Source organism: Arachis stenosperma, chromosome 4 (genome assembly GCF_014773155.1).
Source record: "Arachis stenosperma cultivar V10309 chromosome 4, arast.V10309.gnm1.PFL2, whole genome shotgun sequence".
Classification (NCBI taxonomy): domain Eukaryota; kingdom Viridiplantae; phylum Streptophyta; class Magnoliopsida; order Fabales; family Fabaceae; genus Arachis; species Arachis stenosperma.
In genome coordinates, this window is record NC_080380.1 from 149,097,075 (window position 1) to 149,121,890 (window position 24,816).

Consider the following 24,816-nt stretch of genomic DNA (forward strand, 5'->3'; position numbering starts at 1 on the left):
GCATGCACAAGTTAATATTGCACCAATTAAAATTATTAGTGCTGCTATGGCACCTTTCTCTCTTCCATCCATTTTTTTTTTATATACTAATGAAGTCAAATTGAGAGAGGAAAAATCAAAGAGTTTATAAGCTTTTATGAAATCAATTCAATTTTCTTGAAATACGTGTAATGTTAATTATTTTCAACTAATAAGGGGGCAAACTTAGTTATATTTCATCACCAAAGGCTATGGCGAAAAGTTACCTATATAATATTGTTTTGTAGTAATGTGGCTGGACAATATGTTTAGGAGTTTATAATAAATATAATAAAACATATATATTATGATAAGTTTGAGCCATAGATTAGAAGATTATTTTTAATTATTTTTTAATATATTTTATTTTTCTTATTTGGGTAAAAAATGTTTTTGATCAACGTTTATATATAACTAGTATCATTGAGATTAGTGTATTTGTTTCAGTGTTTCATTTAATACAAGAATTACAATATTTATATCTCTTTTATGTTATTGGGTCATGGGGGAAAAAAGAGTTAAAAGAATGATTTTTATAAGTAGTATACATAATTTTGATTTATATAATCTTCATGTAATTGCAATTCTTTTGTAGTGAAAAAATTAACGCCAATTAAAATTTTGAGTAAAAAAAAAAAAAGCCTTAGACAAAATCATATACCTCCTGGTTTTGTTTTTTGTTTTTTATATGAACTATACTTTTGTCTCACACGGAAATTGTTGTTCAGCATGAATCTTATCCATTTCAAGAGGCACAGAATAAACTTGGGAAACTTGAAACAACTCATTCTCTGTCAAGCTTGATTAAGAAGGTTATAATTACAAATGGAAGTAGAGATTAAGCTTCGGCTACAAGATTCAGCATCTCACCAGAAGCTTTCCAAGTTGCTCTCTCAATTTCACACCAAAACTTTAATACAAGAAAACATCTTCTTTGATGGAACAAACTCAGAGCTCACCTCCAACCTTGCGGTTCTCCGAGTCCGGTTCTATGACATGGATCGAAATTGTGTTCTCTCCCTCAAAGCCAAGCCTATGATCTCAGGTAGTGGTGATGAGAAAACACTAATTACTACTCCTCTTTCTATTATAGTTTCAGATATTGAAGACTTATTCATGCAGTTAACTCTTGTGTGTACTAACAATAATTCCTACTAGGTGGGGTGAGCCGCATGGAGGAGCATGAGGAGCCATTTGACCCTGTACTCGGTCGAGCATGCATTGCCGAGCCATGGAGGCTCTTATCAGTCAACGATTCGAAGATACTGAGGAAGGTGAGAGATGAATATGGTTTTGGTGCAAGTGGGGTTGTGTGCTTGGGAGGGTTTAGGAACTTGAGGGCTGTGCATGAGTGGAGAGGGTTGAAGCTGGAGTTGGATGAGACCAACTATGACTTTGGTACAAACTATGAGTTGGAATGTGAGAGTGCTGACCCTGAAAAGCACAAGGAATTGCTTGAGGACTTCCTCAAAGAGAATGGAGTGCAATATTCATATTCTAATGTTTCTAAGTTTGCCATTTTTCAGTCCAGGAAGTTGCCTCAATGAGGTAGTAATTAGTATGTTGAATGCATGATATGATTAGGGTGTTTTTAAAACACAACATTGTTCTGTGAATCATATATGCAGCACACTGAACAAGTCACTACTACATTGATTTATAAAGCACACATTCTTAAATATATGCCTTGCATGTATTAAACATAAGAATCTGAATAATCAGGAAATATCTCACAAATAGTTCAAGAGCATTAGGCTTTCTCTTGGGCCTATTTACTATGTTTTGTATCATCACTAAATCATGGACAGTACATCAATGTTGCTAAAATGTTGGGTCAAACTTAAGTCGGTAGTTATAAGCTAATCATAATTAAGGATACATCGGAGAAATCAGCTTCTGCAAGAAAACAGTTGGAACAGACTAACAATTCTGCTTCTCAGATGTTCCTAAAGGTCTAACACCACCTCAGAAATCCTCCCAAACATAGCTTCAAACCACATGTCACAAAAATTATGAACCACAACTCAACGGCCGCGACCACGACCACGTCCACGCCCACGTCCCCGTCCTCTCCCCAAAGGCTTCCCTGCAAATGCAATAAAAACTTTTTAAGTCCATAACTCGCTACGACAGGGATACCATTAGAACAACCGAAAGAGCAAGAATGAAGAACTCTGGAGAAAAGCTATATAGAGTACCGGCAGTTGGCTTCTTGGGCTTGACCCTAGGTGTCTCCTCAACAAGCAAAGTCTCGAGATTCAAGCTGTCGGGAAGAATATAGTAACGGATGTTGTTACCCCTCACACTGAGATGATCCAGAGTCACTGGATTTTTCCCTTTCAGAGTCATTTTAACTGTTTTCAAATGTGTGTTCATACTAATATCAACACCTGTGGCAAAATGTCCCACCATTAACATGATTTTCCAGACACTGGAAAGTAGATTCGACACTGGCCAATAGGCAATAATAAGCATTACTAATCATTAATAATAAGCTCAATTTTAGCATAAATTAGAGAACTTATATTCTAAAAAGGCTTAGAGATTTTCCAATAATCACCCAAGTTTCAAGAAATCAAATATCTTCCTACTACTCCAAATCTAATACTTTAGTTGCAAGCAAGGTCAGCATACTCTAGAGTTCAAGAGTTCAAATTTACTATTCAAATTTACCTAAGCTATAAGAATTCAGATGAACTCTCGAGTTTGATAACCTTTTAATGAAAGCAATCACTGAATTAGGTTAAGATAACAATTTTTTTCAGTAACAAAAATATGAAGAAGGAAAAAAAAAAACCAACCTGTAATGGTGCCATGAACAATGGTACCATTCTTGAGCTCAATTGACACAGTTTCATTGTTTAACTTCATTAAAAACCTGCTCAAATAACATCATATTAAGTTCTAAAACCCTAAAATTCAAAATTCAAAATTTTAAAAAGAAAAAGGCAGAGAGAGAGAGAGAGAGAGACCTGACGAGCTTCATGATGAAGGTGAGATAGGGAGTGGTGAGGGGCGGAGGCCGGAGAACGGTGGTTGCAGGCAGTGGCGCGGCGTTTTCCTTTCAGCTAATCAGCTTTTGGGAGGCGACCAGAGAGATTAGGGCAAACTGCGAAAAATTGAAATCTTCAGAAGCGGCTTCTTTTCGATTTGGGTGTTGGATTTAGGGATAGAATTGTCTTTTTAAATTTCATTCAGGGTATTCTCGTCTGAACACTGAAGGTTACTACATTATCTTCACAATATACATTTGTTTTTTACAATGAATAACTGGATCCTAAATTCATACAAGACTATGTTCCAAGCCCATAAATTTTTTTATTTTGGAGGGGTGGCATGTATAATTGTCCCCAAAAAATAGCATATTCCAAGTATGCAAAAACTGTTGTAGTTTGAGAAGAGGAGTTGATTTAGGTGGAGAAAGTATATTTAGGTTTTTTGTGATTTAGATAAAAAAAATTATAAAATAAAATAATAAATTACATAAATATCATTATCATCTTTCTTTTTTTTTTTGTTTTGGCTATTTCTGTTGCTACTGGGTCTGTCGTATGCATCGTCTTCCGAAGAGCGCCGCCGACCCTTCACCGATGCTGCTGGGTTGTCATCGCCATCGACTTCGCGGGGAGGAGAAGACACCCGAGGAAGAAGAGACATCGAGGAAGAAGCAGGTCGCACGGAGGAAGAAACTTACACTGTCGTCGAGCTATTAAGGGTTGCGCCGCCGCTCCTCTAAACACTGGAGAGCATCACTGATGTCGTCGTCTTTTTATCGCTGTCGGAGTTTCTGATCACCGAAAATGTGACGATAAAGAAGAGAGAACAAAGGACAAAAATAAAATTTTAAAATAGAATTATTTTTAAAAACATTTAAATATAAATATAATCATTATATTATTAATAAAAGTTTTAAATCTTAGCCGTTAATTCAAAAATTTAATGGCCATAATTTATAAAGAATAATCTTAAATTATAAAAGTCTTGAAAATACTTCCAAAGAGAAGAATACCAACATGGTAGTTTTGATTGAGTAGTTAAATATATAGCCTCTTAATATATTATATTTGGATTCAAATTTTAGCAATAACTAAATAGTAGATATAACCCTTAAATGTGTATATAAATATGTGGTGTGTGATATTTAGAATTAGGAGTTGTCTAATTTATCCGACAAATAAAAAAAATTATGATTAACTAAATTAATCACTAATTAACTTATTTATCTATTTAAATAAGTGTCAAAATTTGAATATATAATTTGAATATATATGAATTAATATCTAAACAAAAGTCTTATAAAATTTTAGACTTCTTTACTATAATAAATAATTTTTGTGTTGGCAATGGGCTGTTGGTTTATGTTCTTATTTATTAATTTATATAATCTCTCGCTTATATCTAATTAAATTATTTTATCAATTAATATTAGTCTATTTTCCGAGAAAACGAAAAGATGAAAAATAGTGACACAAAACTAAATTGAAGTGTGAGGAGAAAATAAAAACTCAAATATAAATGGACGGCAACCAACATGTTGAAAGATTTTCCGAAAATAATAGTCAAATATGAAGGCTTTTTAATTTCTTAGGGTGGCACAAAAAATATTTAAGGAATTATTAAGATGATAGTGATTAGTGAGCATAGATTTGTCCTATTATTATTCCATATTCCATGAAGATGTTGCAATCTTAAGGTAGCATAGAAAAATCAACTTAATGAGTTAATTGCTTCATACTTGGTCGGTGTTTGATGCTGACTATAAAATTAAACAATTATATATGTGTATGTTTCTTACCAAGAAATAGGGAGGAACTACGAAGGAAATGAACATCACAATAGAAACAAAAATCCAGGCTACATATTTTCATAAAACACTCAATAAAAAATAATTAATATTTTAATTATCCAGCATATACTATAATGGTCTCGCATGCACCATTTCTTGAAAGGTCCCACATAGTACTAATTATTCTTAGAATGTTGATAATTAAGATCCATAATGAGAGGGATAAATTGAATTCAAACTTCATCTCCACAGAACACAATCAAATTGGTCATTGTAAAGTTAAAGAATTATTGGAAGGAATGGAATTATTGAAAAAATGTCCATCTTATTGCTAATAGAATTAGCTATTTTACATGACATAATAGTTGTCCATCATCTCTCTTAATTCGATAGATCAAAAATTAATTTATTAGATCTGAGTTTTATTTAAGAATTTATTGTTGACCAATATCTCCAATACATACTTAAGCGAACGAAAATGAACAGATAACTCGACTAACCCAAATTGATTAAACTCGAAATCATGTAATTAACTAATCAAGTGAAATGTCATGGACTCATGGGTCATTTATAGCTACTATATTTTTGTCTATGTTATCTAATCAATCTTGCTTTTCTTTAAGTAGATTACATGTAATTATATACGAGGGACATTGAATCTTACATATGTATAACATTGATTTAGACGCATATAATCCTTTTTTTTCTTTCTAAAAAATGTTGGCCTAATCAACATGGATATATACCTATAACTTCTTTGAATATTTGAATGGAGTGATTGGATCGGAGTCATTAATATTCATAAGGAACTATATAATATTGTTGCATATATTATACAATTAGGAGTAGTTTTATAAACCAAGTAAAGACAAATACATGGGGAAACAAAATGTCTATGAATTTTTAATATTATCTGAATCATAGTGTAATGTTATAAAAGAAGGAAAGGTCACCACTACTTCTCAGTTCTCATAACCCATATTTTTTTAAGTGTCTTAATTTGTATTAGTTATTTTATAAATTAATTTGAATTGATCGAGTGATAAATTTATTCATTCACTTAAATAAGTATTAAATTTTTAAATTTTATTTTGTATATATATTAATCTATTAACTATCAACAAATTTTTAAATAGAATTATGATTTGTAATAAATCAATACTTAATTTATTATATTGAAAGATGAGTTTAATTTTGATATACTTACAGTGTAATACAGTCTTTTAATTATATTCATTTTTATGAATGATCATTCACATGATCAATATAAAAATAATTATTTTTATTAATATGACACCACATAATTAAATATATGTATAAAATTACTTTATAATGATAATACATCGAAATTAAATTCACAACAAGATAAAAAAAGGTGAAAACTCGATCGACTTTACGTGAAGTTGATAGTCAAGAACCGTTAGATGAAAATGTAGTCAAATCAATTAAATTATCTAACGGCTCTTAGTTATCAATTTCATGTGAAGTCGACTGCACTTGAGTTTTTTCATATATATATATATATATATATATATATATATATATATATATATATATATATATATATATATATATATAAAAGGAATAATAATTAGGGTTAGCACTTTGGCGGCACAAGCAAAATGTGCAGTCAACAGTCAACACCAAAATAAATAGAAATAAAAATAAAAAATAAAATTGATGGCGGGAAATACGCGAAGAAGACAATTATTGTTTGGCGCGTAAATGCACACGCGACAAACCGAAACTAAAACTAAACCTAACAATAAAATAAACACTAAATTTATATGATCAAATTGTGAAGTAGTAACACTACTTTCAGGCCCACTTGGAACCTCATCATTATTGTTTATCAAAATCCATTCTTTTTTTATTCATTCATCATTCAATCCCATTAATCCCACACTAATTCTAAACCAAGTAACCAACGCTTCGTAAATCCACAGTCCCTTCTTTTTGTATCCCCAAAAATTTCACAAATTTTATCGGAGAAACAGCTACGTGTCAAAATCCCCAGCTGTTTTTGACCCAATTGATGTTTATGTCCCTTTTCTCCTTCTCTGATGATAATATAATAAATAAAGAATTTTGTTGATTGCCCAATTTGCTTTCTTGCAAAAGGAAGCAACTTTGATTGGTTTTGTTTCATGCAATGGAGTTTTTCGATTATGGGTGCCACTAAGCTACAAGAAAAGTCTTCTTTCACTTGCACACAATTCTCACACAACAACAAGAAGAAGGTTCTCTCTCTCTAGCACTCCTCTTTGGTATTCTTTCTATGTAATTGATGTTCTTCTTTTTGATGATTATGATTGATTTTGGTTTTTTTGGTTGTTATGGGTTCATTTTAGAAGAAACTCATGATTTAGCTAAGATCTTGATTTTGCTTGTGTTTATGTCAAAGCATGATTTTAATTTCTATTTTAATATTCTATTTTGGTGTTTGTAGTGGGATCAGAATGATTTTGCTTTTGACTTTACACTGCTTTCTTTGCTGTGTGTTGATTGCACATAATTGTATCAGATTCATTGATTTTTTTTTTCTTTTGGATATTTAGATTCGTTGATTTAGTTTCTGCTTGTGTTGATATCTTTCTCCTTTATGCTTTTATTGTTTAATTTGCTACTAAATATGAAAGGTTAACTACTAGGCTTCAGCTTATAGGGTGCTACTTTCTTACAACTTGTTTCTTTTTCTTTTGTTAAAATAATAAAAATTCCATGTTTTGCAATATGCTTTTCATTAATGCTTCTTTGATGAGAATCTTTTTGTTTTGTTATGCTGAAATTGAGTTTGCTTTCATAACTTACCCCCTCTTACTTTATTCATTTCAATATTCTTACCTTTTGTCAGTTTATCTTCTCTTAATCCTAATCTAATTTTAATATTAGATTATTGACATAATTTACAGGGAGGCAAGAAGAGGATTCCAAGAATTGGAAGCTCTAGATTTGATATCCCCTATTTATTATTCTTGCTGGTCTACAGCACAAGATTGATGCAATAAAAGGGTTAGTTTGCAATTCTTTTGCTTTTTCGGATTCACTGCATTCATAGGTTGTTTTCTAAGGTAGTGGGGAGACATTGCTGCATAGATTTTATGTATCGAATCGCCTTTGTTTCTTTGTGTCAGTCCTTGTAATTTTGTTGCAGACCTCTTTATTGGCTGATTTTTTCGGGGAGTGAATCGAGTTTGAGGTTTATTGAGTAGTCTTGTAGAATATGGAGTCTACACACCAACCACCAAGTGTAATTTTAAAATTGATGGGTCTTGATAAAGTGTCTCCCCGCGAACCTGTTCGAGATAAACCGAAAGTGCTCTCTGAAGAATACCTGCAGAAAGTTGCATCCATTGGTGTTAGAAAGAAGCGTTCATCGCACCAGCATCGTTCCCTTGGAGCGGGAACTGATGAAGAAATTGAAGAACCTGAGGCTGTTTCTAGAGTGGTCAAAACAATAAGGAGAGATAAGCATCATAATCCGTCGAGGGAAATTGGGAAAGAAAATCCGTACTTTTTGGGAACAAACGCGAAGTGCTCGCCACAACAACTGCTTATGGATGCTTCAAATGTGAATCAGGGAAAGCTCTCGCAGAAAGATGTGCATGAACATGCAGAGGCTGGATTGTATGAACTACTTAGGCTTCCAAAATCTCAATTGGACATGAAGGGTGATACTTTCAACTCAGCTAATTCGAAGGCGAATTCTAGAAAGGAGGGAAATGGAGTTTTATTTCCGAGTTCCTGCAAATATTCTCGTTTGGCTAATGGAATGCTCCAAGAGGTGTTTTATCCTAAAACCATGAGGGTATATCCTGAAATGAGAGAGACAAGGAAAATTTCTCGCGACGATAATTTTGTTAAGCAGAGTTCTAGATCTTTTTGTAAAATTTCGGAGAATGTTTCTGTGCAAGCTGGAAATGCTACAAAGAGAGTTTTAGGTACTGTTCCAGGGGATGGAACAACAAACATGAATAAGCAAAGTCACTTTGGTAATGTTAACATCAAAACAAACCTCAGATGCAAGGTTGATGGTAAGCATAGTCGTGTTAGAAAAGTGGATCTTTGCGGATCTTCACTTATTGCTGATAATCGCAGATCCATCACTGAAGATAACCTTTTCGAGAAATACTGGGGTTTGAGGAAGAGTTCAAAAAATTCGCCTCCACAGAAGTCAAGGAATCAAAGTATCAACCATAATGATTATTCAGAAACTATGGACCTTAGGTCCAGCAGTGAGAAATCCCAATCTTCTTCCTCTTTTTCGGATATTAATCATATTAAAGAGAATTATGCTGGCCTACATAATCCAACCATGCAGCAATGTGAATCGACGAGCTTACCGGGAGACAATGATGCTTTGAGTCACAGTTCATCTGCTTCAACACAACAGGTATGATTGTTATCATTATTTTCACTTTCCCGCAACTTGTTAATGCTATGAAATTGGGTTACAACTAAACTATTCAATAAATCTTTAATGGTGAGGTTGGATACAAGACAAAAATCAAACCTCTGTTGGTTATATGCTTATTTCCGGATACAAAGTTTAGGTGTCTGAGTTGGCATATTTTGATGAAAACATTCATGAAATTTATCAAGTGAACAGATGAAAGTAGTATAGACCTACACGTTGGTTTAGTGGAATTCAGACCTTTAAATATATAAGAATTGTTAAAAATCATGACTGCATGTCTAAAATTCTGAATAAACCATCAATTTAATTGATCATCTAGGTTTTAGAAGCTCTTATTGAAGTTTATTAAAGTAAGCTCAACATATCCTGTAACACTTTAATAGAAGTCTTTCTCAACCATGTTTAGATTTAAGAGTTTTGAAGCAAACCAATGTTACTGATAGGGATTTTAAGTTCTAGTTATAGCGAGTTTTGATGTTGTTTTAAATTTTTACGTTTGTTCTGCTTCATTGCATTCAATTTAAGCTGAACCATATTAAATTTTACTTTATTGGGTATCAAATAGAGAATTCAATATAGACAATTCGATGATCTTTTCGTTTTACTTTGTGAATACTTTTATTGTAGAGGTATTTACTTTTTGTCCTTGTGTGTATGTTATAGGATGCATCAGAACTTCAAGAAGATTCTGCATCTTCACTTTTATCTGGAACTGACCCAGACTCTCTCGGTAGCTCTGAGGATTCCTGCGAACCAAGTCCGATTTCAGTCCTAATGAACCCCTCATTTGGAAACAAAACTTCATTTAATTTGAAGACTTCTGGCACTGATGTATATGGTGTGTCACAATCTGCAAAACCTTCGCAAAATTCGCTTTACCATATCATACTATGTTTCATTTTCTAGTCTCCCTCCAGTTTCGGTTACTAACTACCTTTGTATCATTGCATCTTGATTTCAGACTTCTCTGAGGTTGATGATGATGAAGTATTTGCCTTGAATATTTCAAGTGATGAAGAGTGTGGAGATAAATCTGTTACTGGTGAATATGAAGAGAAGAAAGACTTAGTAGGATCATTCAGATCCGAGGAAAGTCGAGATTTCTCCTATCTTGTTGAGGTGTTAACCGAGGCGGGTGTTTTAAACAGGAGCTTGTTTACTGACTTCTCTACATGGCACTCTGCAGAATGCCCTATTAGCACTTCAGTTTTCGAAAACCTTGAAAAGAAATTCGGTGAGCAGAAATTTTGGAAACGATCCGAAAGGCGGCTTCTTTTCGACCGAATCAATGCAGGACTATCGAAGATTATGCAGCCATGTTCAGCATATGTCCCAACATGGGAAAAGCCAGTGTCGAGAAGGTTGAGTGCGGAACTAAGCGACAACATGATCGAGGAGGAGATATGGTGGATGCTTGTTGCTCAAGAGAAGAAAGCAATTAAGGATTCAGCAGATAATGATATGCTTGGAGGTGAAATTAGTTGGATAGAGTTAGGTGAAAATATTGAAGATATTGTTAGAGAGATAGTTAAGTTGTTAATAGAGGATCTTGCACAAGAGATGGTAGATAGCTTGGAAAATTTTTGAAAGGTGTTTGTTTTTTTTCTGTTTTTTCGCATGCAGCTATAGCATTCGTATTGTTGAGCTTAAACTGTTAGGAAGAGACAGATAAATTGTGGTCGACGCATATACAGAGAAAAAAAATTCATGTATAGGTTGATTTCGAGTCGATTTTGAGAGATTGATTTTGGAGTCGATTTTGAGAGATTGATTTTGAGTTCTTTATTTTTTTGAGAGGTTGAAGAATTTGAATTAGGTTGTAGGTAATAGGTTCATTATTCATTCATATGGAGTACTATTGTATTTCATTTGTACTTTTTACAAAAAAAAAAAAAAAGAGAAAGAGAAAGGAAGTAGTTGTGGATTGTTGAATTTGTTATGAATTTATGATCTTTTTATGCATCTCTTTCCATTAATTCAAACCTTAGCTTCATATTTTTTGTCAGGAGGGTGGATGAGATAGAAGATGGACAAAGAGCGAAAGGCAGAGGAAGACCTAAGAAGACCATCCGTGAGGTGGTCAAACGAGATCTACATGTAAACGGTCTCTCTGTAGATATGATACATGACAGAGCACAATGGCGTCGTTTGATTCATGTAGCCGACCCCACTTAGTGGGACAAGGCTTTGTTGTTATTTGTTGTTGATCATATCTCCATTCTCCATAGAATTAAAATATTAAAAGTTTGCTAAAATATTTGTCTCAAAATTGATTTATGTTTAGCATCGTGAAATTGTTAATTTGGATCATCATCAACATCAATCCTTTTAAAAAGAATTTTAACTTGAGAAGTGTTGTGTTCATAAAAAAACTGAAACAGAATATATAGTCATAAGGAAAATGAATCTTCTTCTTGGTAGAAAATCATGCATATATATATATATTTTGATTCTTCAGTTGAACCCTACCATGATTATTTTATATAATATATTTTCTTTAATTAATGCATTTTTAAGTAGGTGTCGGGGATCTAAATCTCCTATATGCATGTAACAATTTAATAATCAGTAATAATTCTTAAATAGAATTCAGATCTGCTACGTATTAGTTAAGTTAAAATCTATTTTGCCTCTTGAAATTCTCGACCGACTTCAAATTCGACCCTCAAATTTATAATTACCAAATTAACACCTTCAAATAGAGTAAACTACCATTTTTACCCACGAAAGTTAAAAACGCTAACATATCTACTCATAGAAAAAGAAAATTACCATTTGTACCCATAAAGATTGACTTTCGCAAGCAAAATTACCCAAACCCTAAATAATTACGTAAAATTCCCAAATTATCCCCTTCTTTTCTCTCAGGCACCCACCCTCACTCACTATCTGCAGCACCTAAACTACCATTACTGTAGCATCATCTTCCTTCCTAGTGTCTCTCTCTCTCTCTATCACTCACTTACTCACTTTTTCTCTCTCACCTCTTGAACATCAAAATAACCCAACCACTGTCCTTTTTAAAATCACAAAAAAGAACAAACTCAAATCAAATTGAAGAATAGAACATGCACAGATTCAAAATAAAACCCTAATTTCTTAGACCCTTCCCAAAAAATTGACAATTTCTCAGATTTCAGATCACCATATTTTCGTTGCAAATAACACAGAACACGAATTTGATTTTGGCGACACTGGGAGGAGATGATGAAGACGCATCGCTAGGAGGAGAAGAGAGCAGTGATGCCAAGAGAAGGAGAAGACGAAGTGTTCTTCCTCCTCTTCGAGATCCATCAACAACGGCGACGATGATGCGATAGCGGCAGCAAGTCCCCACATTGCTAGTGCGGTCTCCCTTCCCCTCCTCTTCTCTTCTTCTTCCTCGGGTGGGGGTGTGTGTAATGTCTCCGTGTGTGAGTTTTGGAGGAAAAGGGGGTGGTGGCTGGGTGAAGAGGGTTAGGGTTAGAAAGGTAGTTGGGTGAAGGGGGTGGTGGTGGAATTTGATATTAGAAAGGAAAAAGGGGTGGTGGCTGGGTGAAGAGGGTTAGGGTTAGAAAGGTGGTTGGGTGAAGGGGGTGATGGTGAAATTTGAGATTAGAAAGGAAAATGGAATGGTGGCTGAATGAAAAGGGTGAAGGAGGTGGTGATGAAATTTGAGATTAGAAAGGGAAAGGGGGTGGTGGCTGGGTGAAGAGGGTGAAGGGGGTGGTGGTGGGATTGGAAATTAGAAAAGTAATGGTGAAGATAAGGGTAATTTATGGATTTTAAGTAATTTTTTAGTGTTTGGATAATTTTGTTATGTGGAACCCATATTTCATGGATACAAATGGTAATTTCTTTTTTCTATGGGTAGATATGTCAGCGTTTTCAACTTTTGAGCGTTTTCAACTTTTATGGATAGAAATGGTAGTTTGCTCCTTCAAATATTAGATTGTAACCACGTTTGCTCATGTAGCTATCTCCATTAACAGAGATCTGATGTGACATGTTAAATTGATAGAGTGTGTATCTACGTGACACCCAACTTGCCAGAATAGATGTGTGATGAATGAATGACATGGCAAAAGTTGAATGAATTCAATTTCTCCAGCAAAGTCTCGAACATATTGGGAAAAGAGGGTTGCAAAATGAGTTCATTCAACTTTTACCACATCATTCACTCATCACAAATATATTCTGTCAACTTAATATGTTACATCAAATTTCTATTAATGGAGGTAGCTAGAGGGGCAAGTGTGGGACATAATCCAATATTTTAAAGTGTTAATTGGATAACTATAAATTTGGGGGTTGAAATTGAGACCGATCAAAAATTTTAAGAGCAAAAATAGATTTCAACTCGTATTAACCTTAAACGAGTTAGAAAATATGGTGAAAAATAAAAAAAAATTAACACTGCTCTGACATGTACCAAAATTTACATCATATATAATTGAACACAAAAAAGTGATGAATAATAGTTATGTTGAAAGAAGTAGGCAAACAACAAATATGTTATTATTACACATATCTATGTAAATATTAACGTTGTACTACTACAATAGATGCTGCCACTATGAGTATGATGCATGAAATAACAAGACAAACGACAATTGTTCACGCCTCAATAAGGATTCAGAGGTGTATCCTCGTCGTTTTTGGATCTCTAATGATGTCGTTTTTACTGCAAGAAAATATAATATATGATATGATGGTATGAAACCAACCAATAGGAATTAGCCACACCAAGGTCTATTGGATATTAAATATCATCTTCATTGGATGCATGAAAGTGATGAGATAACAACCCACTATGTGTTGAATTGGAATATCAAGTGATGTTCAACTTGTAAATCATTAACACTACTATATAGCCATCAAAGCTACAAGAACAAAATTATTGGTTCTTTCTGCTTGTACCGACCTCAAATTTTTTCAATGTTCAAGATTTTTTTTTTTCTAAAGTTAGAAGTGAGACTGGAATCAAGACTTTTATGTGATTATATAAATACGTGCAAAATAAAATTAAATTATAATCGCTGTAATTTTTTATCGATTTAGATTGTCAAAGTATAGTGTAATATGTTTTTGGGTTACTGCCACACTATCAACGTTACAACTATTTCCGATAGTATTAAAAATGAGTCAAGCTGACTTATAAGTATGTTCGAATTCGACTATTTAACAATAAATTTATAAACTTATGAGCTAAGCTTTATCCTAAATTTAAGCTTGAATAAGTTTAATTTATTAGCTAATAAACTAATTTAATTATATATATATAGTTATAACTATATATTATTTATTTTATATTTTTAGTTTATAATAATATATAATTTTATACACATATATATAATTATAATATTTGTGTTTGTTACATATACAAGGTATATTATTTTTGTTATATTTAAATTATAAAAAAATAATAAATAAGTTTTTGATCTTTTGGTATGTGGATATTTAAATTTTTAACGATTTAAAAATATATTTAAATTCATGATTTTTCAAAATCTGGACACATTGATTCTTCTGTTCACTTGATCTAACAGACTGAAAAAAAATCAAACATGACTTCTATTATACTGGCTTGGCCGATATACAAATATACACGTGGGAGAATTTTAAAATAGGACAAATTAGAGCAAGGATCGATATATATGTCTAGATTTTAAAAAAGTTAGAAACTTAAATGTATTTCCATTTTAGGAAGTGTTAGGTAAACAATGACCATCTTAAATAGGACAAATTAGGGGTGTTCGCGGTGCGGTTTGGATCGGTTTTGAGTCAAAAACTCATCCGATCCGAACACTCATTTTACTTGCGGTGCGGTTTGGATTGGATGATGTTTTAAAAAAAATCCGATCCGATCCGATCCAATTTCAAGCGGTTTGGATTGGATTGGATTTGCGGTTTTGTAAATTAAAAAAATTAAATACATATAACAAGTCTTAACATCAAATTTTAAATAATTAACAATGACATAATAAGTCTCAACAATATCTTAAAAAACTAACGATAACATAACATAAAAATAAAATTATAGGTTAGTTAAAATAAATAATAAATAACATTTTGAACATAAACTATTTATTAAATAATAATAATACATGAATAATATAAAATATATAATAAATTAAACATGTTATAAGTATAATTATAAATATAATAATAAAATAATAATATTATAACACATTGTGCGGTTTGGATTGGATTGGATCGGTTTTAAAAAGTAGATCCGAAATCCGATCCGATCCAGCGGTTTGTAAAAAATAAAATCCAATCAGATCCAAATTAGTGCGGTTTTAATCGGTTTCGATTTGGATTGGATTGGATGAGCGGTTTAATTTGGATCAGTTTGGATTTGAACACCCCTAGGACAAATTAGAGCAGGAATTGATATGTCTATATTTAAAAAAAGTCAGAAATTTAAATGTATTTCCATTTTAGAAAGTGCTAGGTAAACAATGATCATCTTGAACAACATGAACAACCACCAATCAAATAAAAATACACTACACCCTAATTTAATGCTACTAATTAAATTTAAGATTAATTTACTCTTTTAATCCTATTAATTCATATTGTTCACATATTGTTTAAAAATATTGTTGGTTACCTATATTTTTTCATTTCAAAATTTTTAAGGATATAAATGTCTACAATTCAAAAAGTTAAAAACTTATTTGTCTTTCTCTCTTAAATAAAGTTGAGTAAATAATAAATTAAAACGTGATAAGTCTAACTAAATTATTTTTCTTAAAAGAGAGTAATATATTTGTATATCGATATGTTGAAATAAAATTTTATAGTATTTTTTATATTAATAAAAGAGATAAATTATGATTGACAAATAAATAACATATATAATTGATATTTTATATATAAATTATAATTTATTTATATAAAATTATAGATTGTATTTATATTAATTGAATAGTCAATATATAAATTTTGATGAATCAAACATAAATTTTTTTATAAATATATTTAATTGTTAATAAGCCGATTAAACTATGATTCGAATTCAATTTTTGTAATCCAAATTTAAACTTATTTAACTTTTGAACTTGGCTTACTTCCAACATTGTGTTTGAATTTTTTATTGACTAAAATTAAAGAAAGGTTAATTCAATAATTAAACCAATAAATTTTATTTGAAGTTAAAGATTTGTATGGGATACTTGTTGATAAGGATAGTCTATATATTTTGAAAAACGTTCTAGAAAGAACCAAACTTCCAATTCCACACATAAATTCATTCAATAAGACAACCGTTTGATTGAAGCAAAGTCATGATCATGCTTATACAATTCAAATTAAATAATAAAATAGGGGTTGAAACTCAGGTGCAGTCGACTTCACGTAAAATTGATAGTTGAAAGCCGTTAGATGAAAATTTAGTCAAATCAGTCAAATTATTTAATGATTCTCAATTATCAACTTCACGTAAAGTCGACTGTACATGAATTTTAAATAGTTATATGGTGGGAATATCTTGGATCGTCGTGTATAATGTAATGTTGACGTTACATTTGAGTTTTAATGTTTTATGCATGATGATGACTTAGCTTTCTTTGTGTCAATATGTGTGTATTAGGGTAGAACAAAGACAAATTAAATTACCACATTGCCCACCTCAACATGCAACGTTTATATGCATCAACATCATAGATCAAATTAAAGGTAGAAATCTTACTGGTGCTGACGTGGCATGCTTTTATTTGCTAGCTTATGGATGATGTTGCTTTTACATAGATATGGTGAAACAATTTATGGTCCTATGAAAGTTCCGTGCTCCTTCCGTATTATATCACATTTATTTCATTTTTATTTATTTGTTTTTTTTTACGATATTATTCAACTTAATAAATTAAGAATTGATTTACTATAAAATATTAAAATTAGACTTTATTTAAAGATTTACTAATGATTATTGAATTGTTGTAGAAATAAAATAAAATTTAAATTTAAACATCTATTTAAACAAACAAATAAAATAAGGGATGCTCCCATAAAGACGCGTAAAACGTCTTTTTGTAAAGATATTTAAGTGTCACATTATTATTGGACGTATTAATGAATCAGTTATTTTTTAATTTCTTAACAAATTAGAATAAAACCGATTTTTTTTATAACAATAATAATAAATCCATTTTTTTAAGAATTTAATTGTATTTTTAAATTTTTAGGAATTTAAATGTCCGTAAAATAAAAAGTCAGGAATATATTTATCTTTTTATCAAAAAATTTAAAGATATTCGGTTTAGATTGTATAATTCGATCGAATCAAATCGAGTTTAATAATTATAATGCAGACAATTGAGTTTATTATTGTTGCTATAATAAACTTTTGTTCTGATTTATTAAAAAATAAATTATTATCCGATTGAATAAAAATATTTAATGATAACATAACATGTGTTAATATTTAAAAAAATATATTTTTAGTGTCTTTATTAAATGATTTTCATAAAATAATTATTCGATAAACTCAATTTAATACCCAACTTAAAGAGATGAAGATTGTTCTGTATATAAGTCTAAGAGTTAATAAGATGTATAGTTTAGTTACCTCGAATAATGTTTTAAATTGTAATTGTAATTACATAGTATATCATAGTAATCATTTTATATATACACAAAAATAAAGTTATTTATATAAAATATATATTAAAATATAAAAATATATTAAAAATAAATTAAATAATATATATTTATATATAGTAATTGAATTTTTGTGTATATAATATTTTTTATAGCTTTTACGATGCATTACTATGACTGCTGTGGTGTAAATTTTATATTTTTAACTTGAATTTGGGTCTATTAATTAGAGTTCAATTAAAGATACAATTTTTTTCACCTAATCTTTTCGAAGTTATTATTTTATTATAAATTTTAAATTCTAATAAATTCTAAAATCTAATCTTAAATCTTTTAGAAACTAAGCGTTAAAACATAATTTTAAAATAAAAAAATGACTAATGTTAACTAATTTAAAAAATAAATTCCTATATTTATTCTATTAATTAATATATTGTGATTTGTTACCATTATATTATAATCAAACTTGTTAGAAATATATAGTTACTAATTAACTTTTTAGATGAGTGATTTTACATTGTGATATTAAAACTTCTACTACCTAAAATCCAATTCAAATTTCAAAGCTCATATTTGTTACCAAAAAGAAAAAAAAAATTCAGTAAAAGAAACCTATAAAAATTTACACAAATTCAAAAAAAATAAACAAAAAATAAATTCTTCGGTGAGAATACGATAACTATAAAAATTTATATCGTCTTAAAAGTATTTAAAATGAAAAGATAATCGACTTATTGTCAATACAAAATTAAAGGATCGGAATGAATAGCCAGCGACCAAATTAATACTTATTAGTAATTATCATATCATATATCATAGATTAGTAAAACATTGCAACAATATAATAATACATACATAATAAGCATAATGTAATTAATATTGCATATATAGAAAAAAGGGACCACAATACACATGCAATAATAGTAATGTAACAAAAGAGGAATAACACAAACATACACTACTAAAGATAGAGAAAGAAGCTATGTTGTTTTGGTTGGTTACATTACAAGCCAAGGGAATTTGATGATGAGGAACTGAACAGAAAGGTGTGAGAAATCGTTTTCAATAATAAAAATGGGAATAATGTGATTATTAGTAATTATATATTATATTATTAGTTGTTGGTAGAACCTTTAGAAGAAGAAGAGGAATCGGAGATCATCTTCTGTATCATTTGGTTTGTCTCTTCCTCGGACATTCGCTCGTTTTTCCTCTTAGACTCACTATATGCCTCAAAAAATTCCTTGTTCTCTTTCTCCAACTCATTCCATACTGCATGTATAAATATACCAAAATATTTTATAACAAAAAAGAAATTTGTTAATTTTTTTTAATTGTTTTGATAACAAAAAAAAATTTGTTAATTTTTTTTAATTGTTGTTAAAATTAATAAATATTAAATAAGATAAATTTAAATGGTATTTTTTATTTTTTAAATATTATTAAAAATATGTGTGTTTAATTAATTAATTAATTAATTAATTAATTAATATATATTCATTGTTCAATATATAAAAATTTATTATGAGACTATTATATATCTATTCAACTTATGCATACATGCATGATGCATGCTATATATTATAATTATATGAGTAGGGGATGGAATTGAATTCTAATCATATATATGAGACTATTTATATTATTATGCACCTTTAATTAACAACATGATGGGATAAATTTAACACACAAGAAAGTTGATGATAATGATTAATAACAAATAAAGGCTTTAAACTCACTAGTTATATATTTTTTAATTAGTTAACATGCTTCTTAATTAATTACAGTATAATCCTTTTAGACTTGAAGCATAAGAGTAAATTAAACATGTTAATCCTAGCTTAAAAGATTACATTCTTAAATGAAAGTCAAATTAAAAATGAATTATACATCCTAAAAATAGTTATACAAATTGTCATCATGAGTAGTCATAGATATATATAATAACTAGGTGTATGTGAAATTCAACCTTTAATTTAATTCATGTTAATGATCATTCAACTATTAATTATCTCTTCATCAACTTTGCAAGCTAATTAAGCCATGGATTTGTATCTTACATTTATTGTGTATATATGCTCTTTACTTCTATATACATGTGGTTTAATTAATTTGTTATGTTTAATAACTAACAACACATATATAATATAAGAACAAAAAATAGGTATCAAAGCTAGTGATAAAGAACATATATATTTATAAGTAATATTAGGGAGAAAAAAAATAGTTAGAATTTGTCTTATTTAGTATTTATTAATAAATACTAAATAAAGCTAAATTTTAGCTATTTTTGAGTAATTTATTTTAGTTATCAAATATTGCTGTATATTTATATACCTGTGGAAGTTATGACAGGCTTAATGTTTGCATGCTTAGAGAGAGCTTCCATGCATTCCTCCTTTGTCATGTGAAAGATCAAACACTTCTCAATCAAGTGCTGCACCTAATTTCATTTTCACAAAAAAAAAAAAACTAATTAAAATGGTAACATAGATATGAAATTTTCTTTTATAATTAATATATAAGAAAAAAATTGTAAGAAAAAAAAACTATAACATATTAAAATTTACAACAAAGAGAATTCTTAAACAAACTAAAACCAACAACATATATAGCCATGATATATATCATGATGATCCACACTATATGATTTAACTCACCATATGAATGTATGATGCAGATGAAGAAGAAGAAGAATCTCCCATGATATGATCCAATAATATATAGTTGCAAAATAGTAGTGAAGGAAATAGTGAAGAATGATCAAAGAGATGATGATGATATGCAATGCAAGTAGTTTATTGTATTGTTGAGATCTTATGGTTAATAATTATGAAAGAAAATGAAAGAAGAGGTAGAACATTATATAAAGGGAAAAATGAAAGGTGGGACAAAGTGTCCCACGTGAAAGATAAATGATAATTGGTTGAGAGGGGATTAGAGGAGATTGTAAATGACCAATTCTTTGTATGTCTTGTGCATGGACCCACCCCTCCACGTGATTTGTGGGACATCCCCACACATATTTTCCCTAAAAAGACAAACATTGAAACCACATTAGGGATTTCTGGTTAACACATCATCATGAGCTTAATGCATGGGTGATGGATCCATGTAGAAACAACTAAGTTTTCATCATTCCACAAAACCTATGGTTTTCTTTGCCACCATCCAATTTTTGCCCATGCTTTTATTTCCCATTGTGTTCAGGCATAGGTCAATATCATCACATTTGGTTCATTAGTTCTGAAATTATATTCGAGCTTGATTTTGATACTATGACATGTAAAACGTTCTGTTTTTTTTTTTTTTTATAACCATTCATCTGATCAATATGAAATGTAGTTATATTTACTGATATGACATTATATAATTAGATGCACGTATATACTAATAGTGCAACAAAATTAAATTTATTATATTTATGAAAAAAAAATTATTTCGAGTTAACTAATATAAATATTATTATGTGGGTAACTTGAGATTGGTAGATTGGGGTTTAAAGATTGGTCCAAGCGTCAAGAGGAGGTGGTATCTGATTTGGTTTGTGTCTGAGAGCTGCTGTCTGACTTATGTATGTGAAAGAACGGAGGGTGGTACCTGCAAAGATACTCCAATACCAAAGTTAGCAAGGGGTTAAGCAGATTTTTAGAGTATTGGAATTTAGAGATACCTAAGGAGTGTCAGTGTATTTATAGTGGTGATCCAATAATCACCGTTTGTGTAGTTCCACTTCTGAAGGTGGATAACCATCCATTTATCTTAGGGTTTGTTGAGATATGGTTCCAGGAAGTGGGTTGAGAGATTTTAGAGACAGTTACTTATTTGAATAAGTGTTATCTGTCAGCTATCCTTCGAATCCGACTTCTTTATTGGGAAGGAGTTGACTCCGACCTCTTCTGAAGAGCTCGATGGACGGTGAAATCCAATCTTTGAATTGGGTCTTTTGGTGTGTTTGGACCTGATCCATAGTATTGGGTCAGGATATGAACAAATATATAGCTTATTATAAGCTTTAATTGGTTTAAAATTTTTTATCATTTCTAACAATATTTATAGTTTTTCAAGAAAAATAAAAGTTTGAATAGGGTAGTATGAAAAATCATAGATAAATTTATTGTCACAATTAAAATTCTGAACAACTTTGAGTGTGTTGTTGATAATCGAAAAATATGATGTTTCATTTTCAGGTAAAATAGAGTTTAATATAGCCCGTTCATTTTAGATTCTCTTAATATTATACAAATAATACAACAGCAAATATCTTGAAACATTATATATTAAAATGAAGAATAATAAATAAATCACAAATATTCCCATAGCTATGTGTTAGCTATAATTTATATACAAAATTAAATATATCAATAAATGCACAATTTAAAATACAAAAATGCTATATCAGCTACTCCTAGACTATCATTATTTTAAATCTCAGTTAAGTAAGTAGATTAAAAATACAACAATGTCATAAGTTATAACTACTCTTAGACAACTAACATCTCTCTTAGTCTTAGATGAGTATGAGTCCTATACATTTTCAATAGGTCTCAAGTAAATTTACAAGACTGCCTCCAAAGATTTTGACACTAACAAATATTTTTGAAAGATCAAAATGAAAAATATCTAAAAAAATTTAAAATCTAATAAAAAATTAAATATTAAATATATATTCTCAAAAAGAAACTTAAATATGAGTTTTGATACAATATTTTATAAATGTGATTAAAAAAATAAAATATTTTCATCTTTAAAATTTAATTTTATAATCTCATGCCATTTAGTAATTTTATAATCTCATGCCAAATGGATATCTTTTGTGATTTTCTTTTTTTTGTTTTTGTTGTGCAATGGTAGAATAAGTTTTAAGAAAAATGAAAAAGAGATCTAGAAATTAAATTTTGTTTCACTTGTTTGTATTCATTTTTTAAATAATTATCCAAATATTTTTATAAAATTTGAATTAAATACATAAGTCGTTTGTTAGTTGTTACTTTTATAAAAAAAAAGTAATATTTTTTTGTTATTGTGCCCTTTATTTATTTTGAGGTTTTATTGTTTTGGTCTTTTAAAAATATTGTTTCAAATAAAAGCTTATTGAGGGAATGTACTCAAAACAGTGAAGTATTGCTTTGAGTTTGTTGAAATTTGAATCAGTCACACGTGTGAAACATCGTTATTGGATTAGTCACAAACAATAGTTCAAGACATTTTTGGTTGAGCAAAAAATCATTTGAGAGTTTATAAATGTGAAGTTTTGAAACTTAATTAGGGGGCTTGGGCTTGGGAGGCCCGCACAAGTGGGTCCTGCAAAGTAAGCAGCGTCCACACTTGGCCAGCCTATAACCCCTCCATAAATTCTTGCGCCTTTTTGGTTCAGCGCTGCAAGCGGCTCCCACCACTTGCTTTGTTTTCCTTACTCATTAGTTTAAGGCACCTTTCACCGTTGCTCCTTCTCTTCAATTTATACACCTCTTCCTTTGCTTCAAATGTTTTATCCGCCGATGTAGGACAAAATAAACAAATTGATACCACACTATAACATAGATAATTGTATGTTCAAACTCACTCCATCTTTGCATAAATCATGTGTTTTTCAGAGATTAAAGGACTTCTATTCATTTTATGCTGTTTGTGGGTGTTTAAATCCCAGAGATTCTTTGCAGCTTAATTTGTTTAGCTCATATATGCTTGCTTATAACTCACAACTTACAAGTACTACTAGTTATCTAGTTTAGTAATAATTGTTTGTTGTGGCTCTTGTCGGGTCCTATTATGGGCTTAACTATGGACTGGACTAGGCCCAAATACGGCCCAATTGGAGGTGATTTTATCGTTCTCGTCTTCTCTAAACTATAAATTGCTTTTTGAAGGAAGACCGAAGTTTGCAGAAACTGCGCGATCTCAAAGGAAGAAAGAGAACTAGGGTTTCCTCATCCGCAATCAGAAGAAGACAAAGGCGACAATGATTTACGACGTTAACTCTCCTCTCTTCCGATCCTTCCTTAGCCAGAAGGGAGGCTCCTCCGATAAGAGGTTTTTATTCTCTCTCTCTCTCTCAATGATTCGTTCGACGTTTTTTGCTAAATTGTGTAATTAGGGACTTAGGGTTCATGATATGTTCTGTAGAAACAGAATATGCACTATGATTTTGAGCATATCTTTTTTTTATTGTGAAATTTCAATCCTTTAGTGCGTTTATATTGAGAAATTTTTTTGTGCTTGTTTGAAGAGTGTTGTTTATGCTAAATGGAAAGTTTTGAATAAAACATATGCTGTTTTTATTCTTGTGAATTATGCAATGCTATTATTATGTAATTTTATCAGCAGATTAACTCATACTTAGCTGATTTTTTATTTCTGTGTATGGAAAATTCTTCTTTATATGTTCATGAAAAAGAAAAGAAAAGAAGTAGGATTAAAGAATACACACATTTCCAGCTCAAGCTTTGTAGCACTTAATTTTGAATTATGCAGCAGTTGCTTTGAATATTCTTAAAGTGATATATTCTGTTAAAAAGCAATTTATTTAGTGATGTTGGATATATTTTATTAGAGTGATAATATATATCACGAAAAACAAGCCTTATTTCATCTAGTGTTGTTGGTCATTGGTATAGGTTCTTGTTACTCTGGTTAAATGCTGAAAAATTTAATCTACTGGATATATGAACTTTTGTTTTGCTCATTTTTCTGAATGACTTTTGATTGTTGTGTTTAGACTAATAATAAGGAACTCTTCTTGTATTTCAGGAAAACAGAGGAGCAGAAGCCAAAAGAGCAAAGACCGAAAGCCAGTGAGAACAAACCTGTTATGACAGAGTGACAGAAGCTGGGTTATAAGAATGAATTAGGGACATAGGTTGTTGTATTGGTCCTATGCGTATTTGTATGTGTCACCAGTCACTGGTAATTGTAATAGTGATTAGGGTTGATAATCAAGACCTTGTGAGTTGTGATGGAAACAATTTAATGAACTGAGAAGTTATTTTTGTTTGAAATGCATTTCTTTTGC

The 24,816-nt window shown here is 30.5% G+C and overlaps 5 protein-coding genes and 1 non-coding gene across 12 annotated transcripts; 3 read left to right on the forward strand and 3 right to left on the reverse strand.

The window, feature by feature from the left end:
• The first annotated feature begins 725 nt into the window (after window positions 1-725).
• On the forward strand, window positions 726-1,642 carry LOC130973212 (triphosphate tunnel metalloenzyme 3-like). The gene is made up of 2 exons (XM_057897649.1): window positions 726-1,063; window positions 1,177-1,642. Exons 1-2 carry the CDS (start codon window positions 844-846, stop codon window positions 1,563-1,565), a joined length of 609 nt encoding a protein of 202 aa, XP_057753632.1. The 5' UTR covers window positions 726-843; the 3' UTR covers window positions 1,566-1,642.
• Window positions 1,643-1,733: 91 nt separating this feature from the next.
• LOC130973213 (small nuclear ribonucleoprotein SmD1a) lies at window positions 1,734-3,226 on the reverse strand. Its single transcript, XM_057897650.1, has 4 exons — window positions 2,991-3,226; window positions 2,820-2,896; window positions 2,217-2,408; window positions 1,734-2,104 (listed from the first exon to the last, which is right to left on the reverse strand). Exons 1-4 carry the CDS (start codon window positions 3,002-3,004, stop codon window positions 2,043-2,045), a joined length of 345 nt encoding a protein of 114 aa, XP_057753633.1. The 5' UTR covers window positions 3,005-3,226; the 3' UTR covers window positions 1,734-2,042.
• A 3,377-nt stretch (window positions 3,227-6,603) lies between these two features.
• On the forward strand, window positions 6,604-11,498 carry LOC130973917 (uncharacterized). 7 transcript variants are annotated; one of them, XM_057898610.1, is made up of 6 exons: window positions 6,604-7,044; window positions 7,717-7,816; window positions 7,959-9,197; window positions 9,885-10,059; window positions 10,183-10,811; window positions 11,228-11,498. In XM_057898610.1, the coding sequence occupies exons 3-5, from the start codon at window positions 8,028-8,030 to the stop codon at window positions 10,806-10,808; spliced, it is 1,971 nt and encodes a 656-aa protein (XP_057754593.1). In that variant the 5' UTR covers window positions 6,604-7,044; window positions 7,717-7,816; window positions 7,959-8,027; the 3' UTR covers window positions 10,809-10,811; window positions 11,228-11,498. The 7 variants fall into 7 exon arrangements, with proteins under 7 accessions (XP_057754593.1, XP_057754597.1, XP_057754594.1 ...); XM_057898614.1 differs by having other exon boundaries at window positions 10,183-10,692; XM_057898611.1 differs by lacking the exon at window positions 11,228-11,498 and having other exon boundaries at window positions 6,604-7,071; window positions 10,183-11,153.
• A 7,194-nt stretch (window positions 11,499-18,692) lies between these two features.
• On the reverse strand, window positions 18,693-20,686 carry LOC130976722 (uncharacterized). Its single transcript, XM_057901642.1, has 3 exons — window positions 20,465-20,686; window positions 20,142-20,247; window positions 18,693-19,076 (listed from the first exon to the last, which is right to left on the reverse strand). The coding sequence occupies exons 1-3, from the start codon at window positions 20,507-20,509 to the stop codon at window positions 18,919-18,921; spliced, it is 309 nt and encodes a 102-aa protein (XP_057757625.1). The 5' UTR covers window positions 20,510-20,686; the 3' UTR covers window positions 18,693-18,918.
• A 2,400-nt stretch (window positions 20,687-23,086) lies between these two features.
• Window positions 23,087-23,238, reverse strand: LOC130978323 (U12 minor spliceosomal RNA). The gene has a single exon (XR_009085973.1). It is a non-coding gene; the product is annotated as a U12 minor spliceosomal RNA (small nuclear RNA).
• Window positions 23,239-23,336: 98 nt separating this feature from the next.
• On the forward strand, window positions 23,337-24,802 carry LOC130973943 (wound-induced basic protein). The gene is made up of 3 exons (XM_057898642.1): window positions 23,337-23,354; window positions 23,675-23,837; window positions 24,555-24,802. The coding sequence occupies exons 2-3, from the start codon at window positions 23,767-23,769 to the stop codon at window positions 24,625-24,627; spliced, it is 144 nt and encodes a 47-aa protein (XP_057754625.1). The 5' UTR covers window positions 23,337-23,354; window positions 23,675-23,766; the 3' UTR covers window positions 24,628-24,802.
• The last annotated feature ends 14 nt before the right edge of the window (window positions 24,803-24,816 follow it).

What these genes read in the sequence shown, in the direction of transcription:
- LOC130973213 (XM_057897650.1), bottom strand. An exon ending in TGTTCATGGCACCATTACAG is followed by an intron (nt 2,409 to 2,819) that starts GTTGGTTTTTTT and finishes ATTTTGCCACAG; the next exon opens with GTGTTGATATTAGTATGAAC. An exon ending in GCCCAAGAAGCCAACTGCCG is followed by an intron (nt 2,105 to 2,216) that starts GTACTCTATATA and finishes TTGCATTTGCAG; the next exon opens with GGAAGCCTTTGGGGAGAGGA.
- LOC130973917 (XM_057898610.1), top strand. Translation starts at nt 8,028, where the DNA reads ATGGAGTCTACACACCAACCACCAAGTGTAATTTTAAAATTGATGGGT. An exon ending in CATCTGCTTCAACACAACAG is followed by an intron (nt 9,198 to 9,884) that starts GTATGATTGTTA and finishes TGTATGTTATAG; the next exon opens with GATGCATCAGAACTTCAAGA. An exon ending in TTCTGGCACTGATGTATATG is followed by an intron (nt 10,060 to 10,182) that starts GTGTGTCACAAT and finishes TCTTGATTTCAG; the next exon opens with ACTTCTCTGAGGTTGATGAT.
- LOC130973212 (XM_057897649.1), top strand. Translation starts at nt 844, where the DNA reads ATGGAAGTAGAGATTAAGCTTCGGCTACAAGATTCAGCATCTCACCAG. An exon ending in AGCCAAGCCTATGATCTCAG is followed by an intron (nt 1,064 to 1,176) that starts GTAGTGGTGATG and finishes AATTCCTACTAG; the next exon opens with GTGGGGTGAGCCGCATGGAG.
- LOC130973943 (XM_057898642.1), top strand. Translation starts at nt 23,767, where the DNA reads ATGATTTACGACGTTAACTCTCCTCTCTTCCGATCCTTCCTTAGCCAG. An exon ending in GGAGGCTCCTCCGATAAGAG is followed by an intron (nt 23,838 to 24,554) that starts GTTTTTATTCTC and finishes CTTGTATTTCAG; the next exon opens with GAAAACAGAGGAGCAGAAGC.
- LOC130976722 (XM_057901642.1), bottom strand. Translation starts at nt 20,509, where the DNA reads ATGGGAGATTCTTCTTCTTCTTCATCTGCATCATACATTCATATG. An exon ending in CTGCATCATACATTCATATG is followed by an intron (nt 20,248 to 20,464) that starts GTGAGTTAAATC and finishes AAATGAAATTAG; the next exon opens with GTGCAGCACTTGATTGAGAA. An exon ending in GCCTGTCATAACTTCCACAG is followed by an intron (nt 19,077 to 20,141) that starts GTATATAAATAT and finishes TTATACATGCAG; the next exon opens with TATGGAATGAGTTGGAGAAA.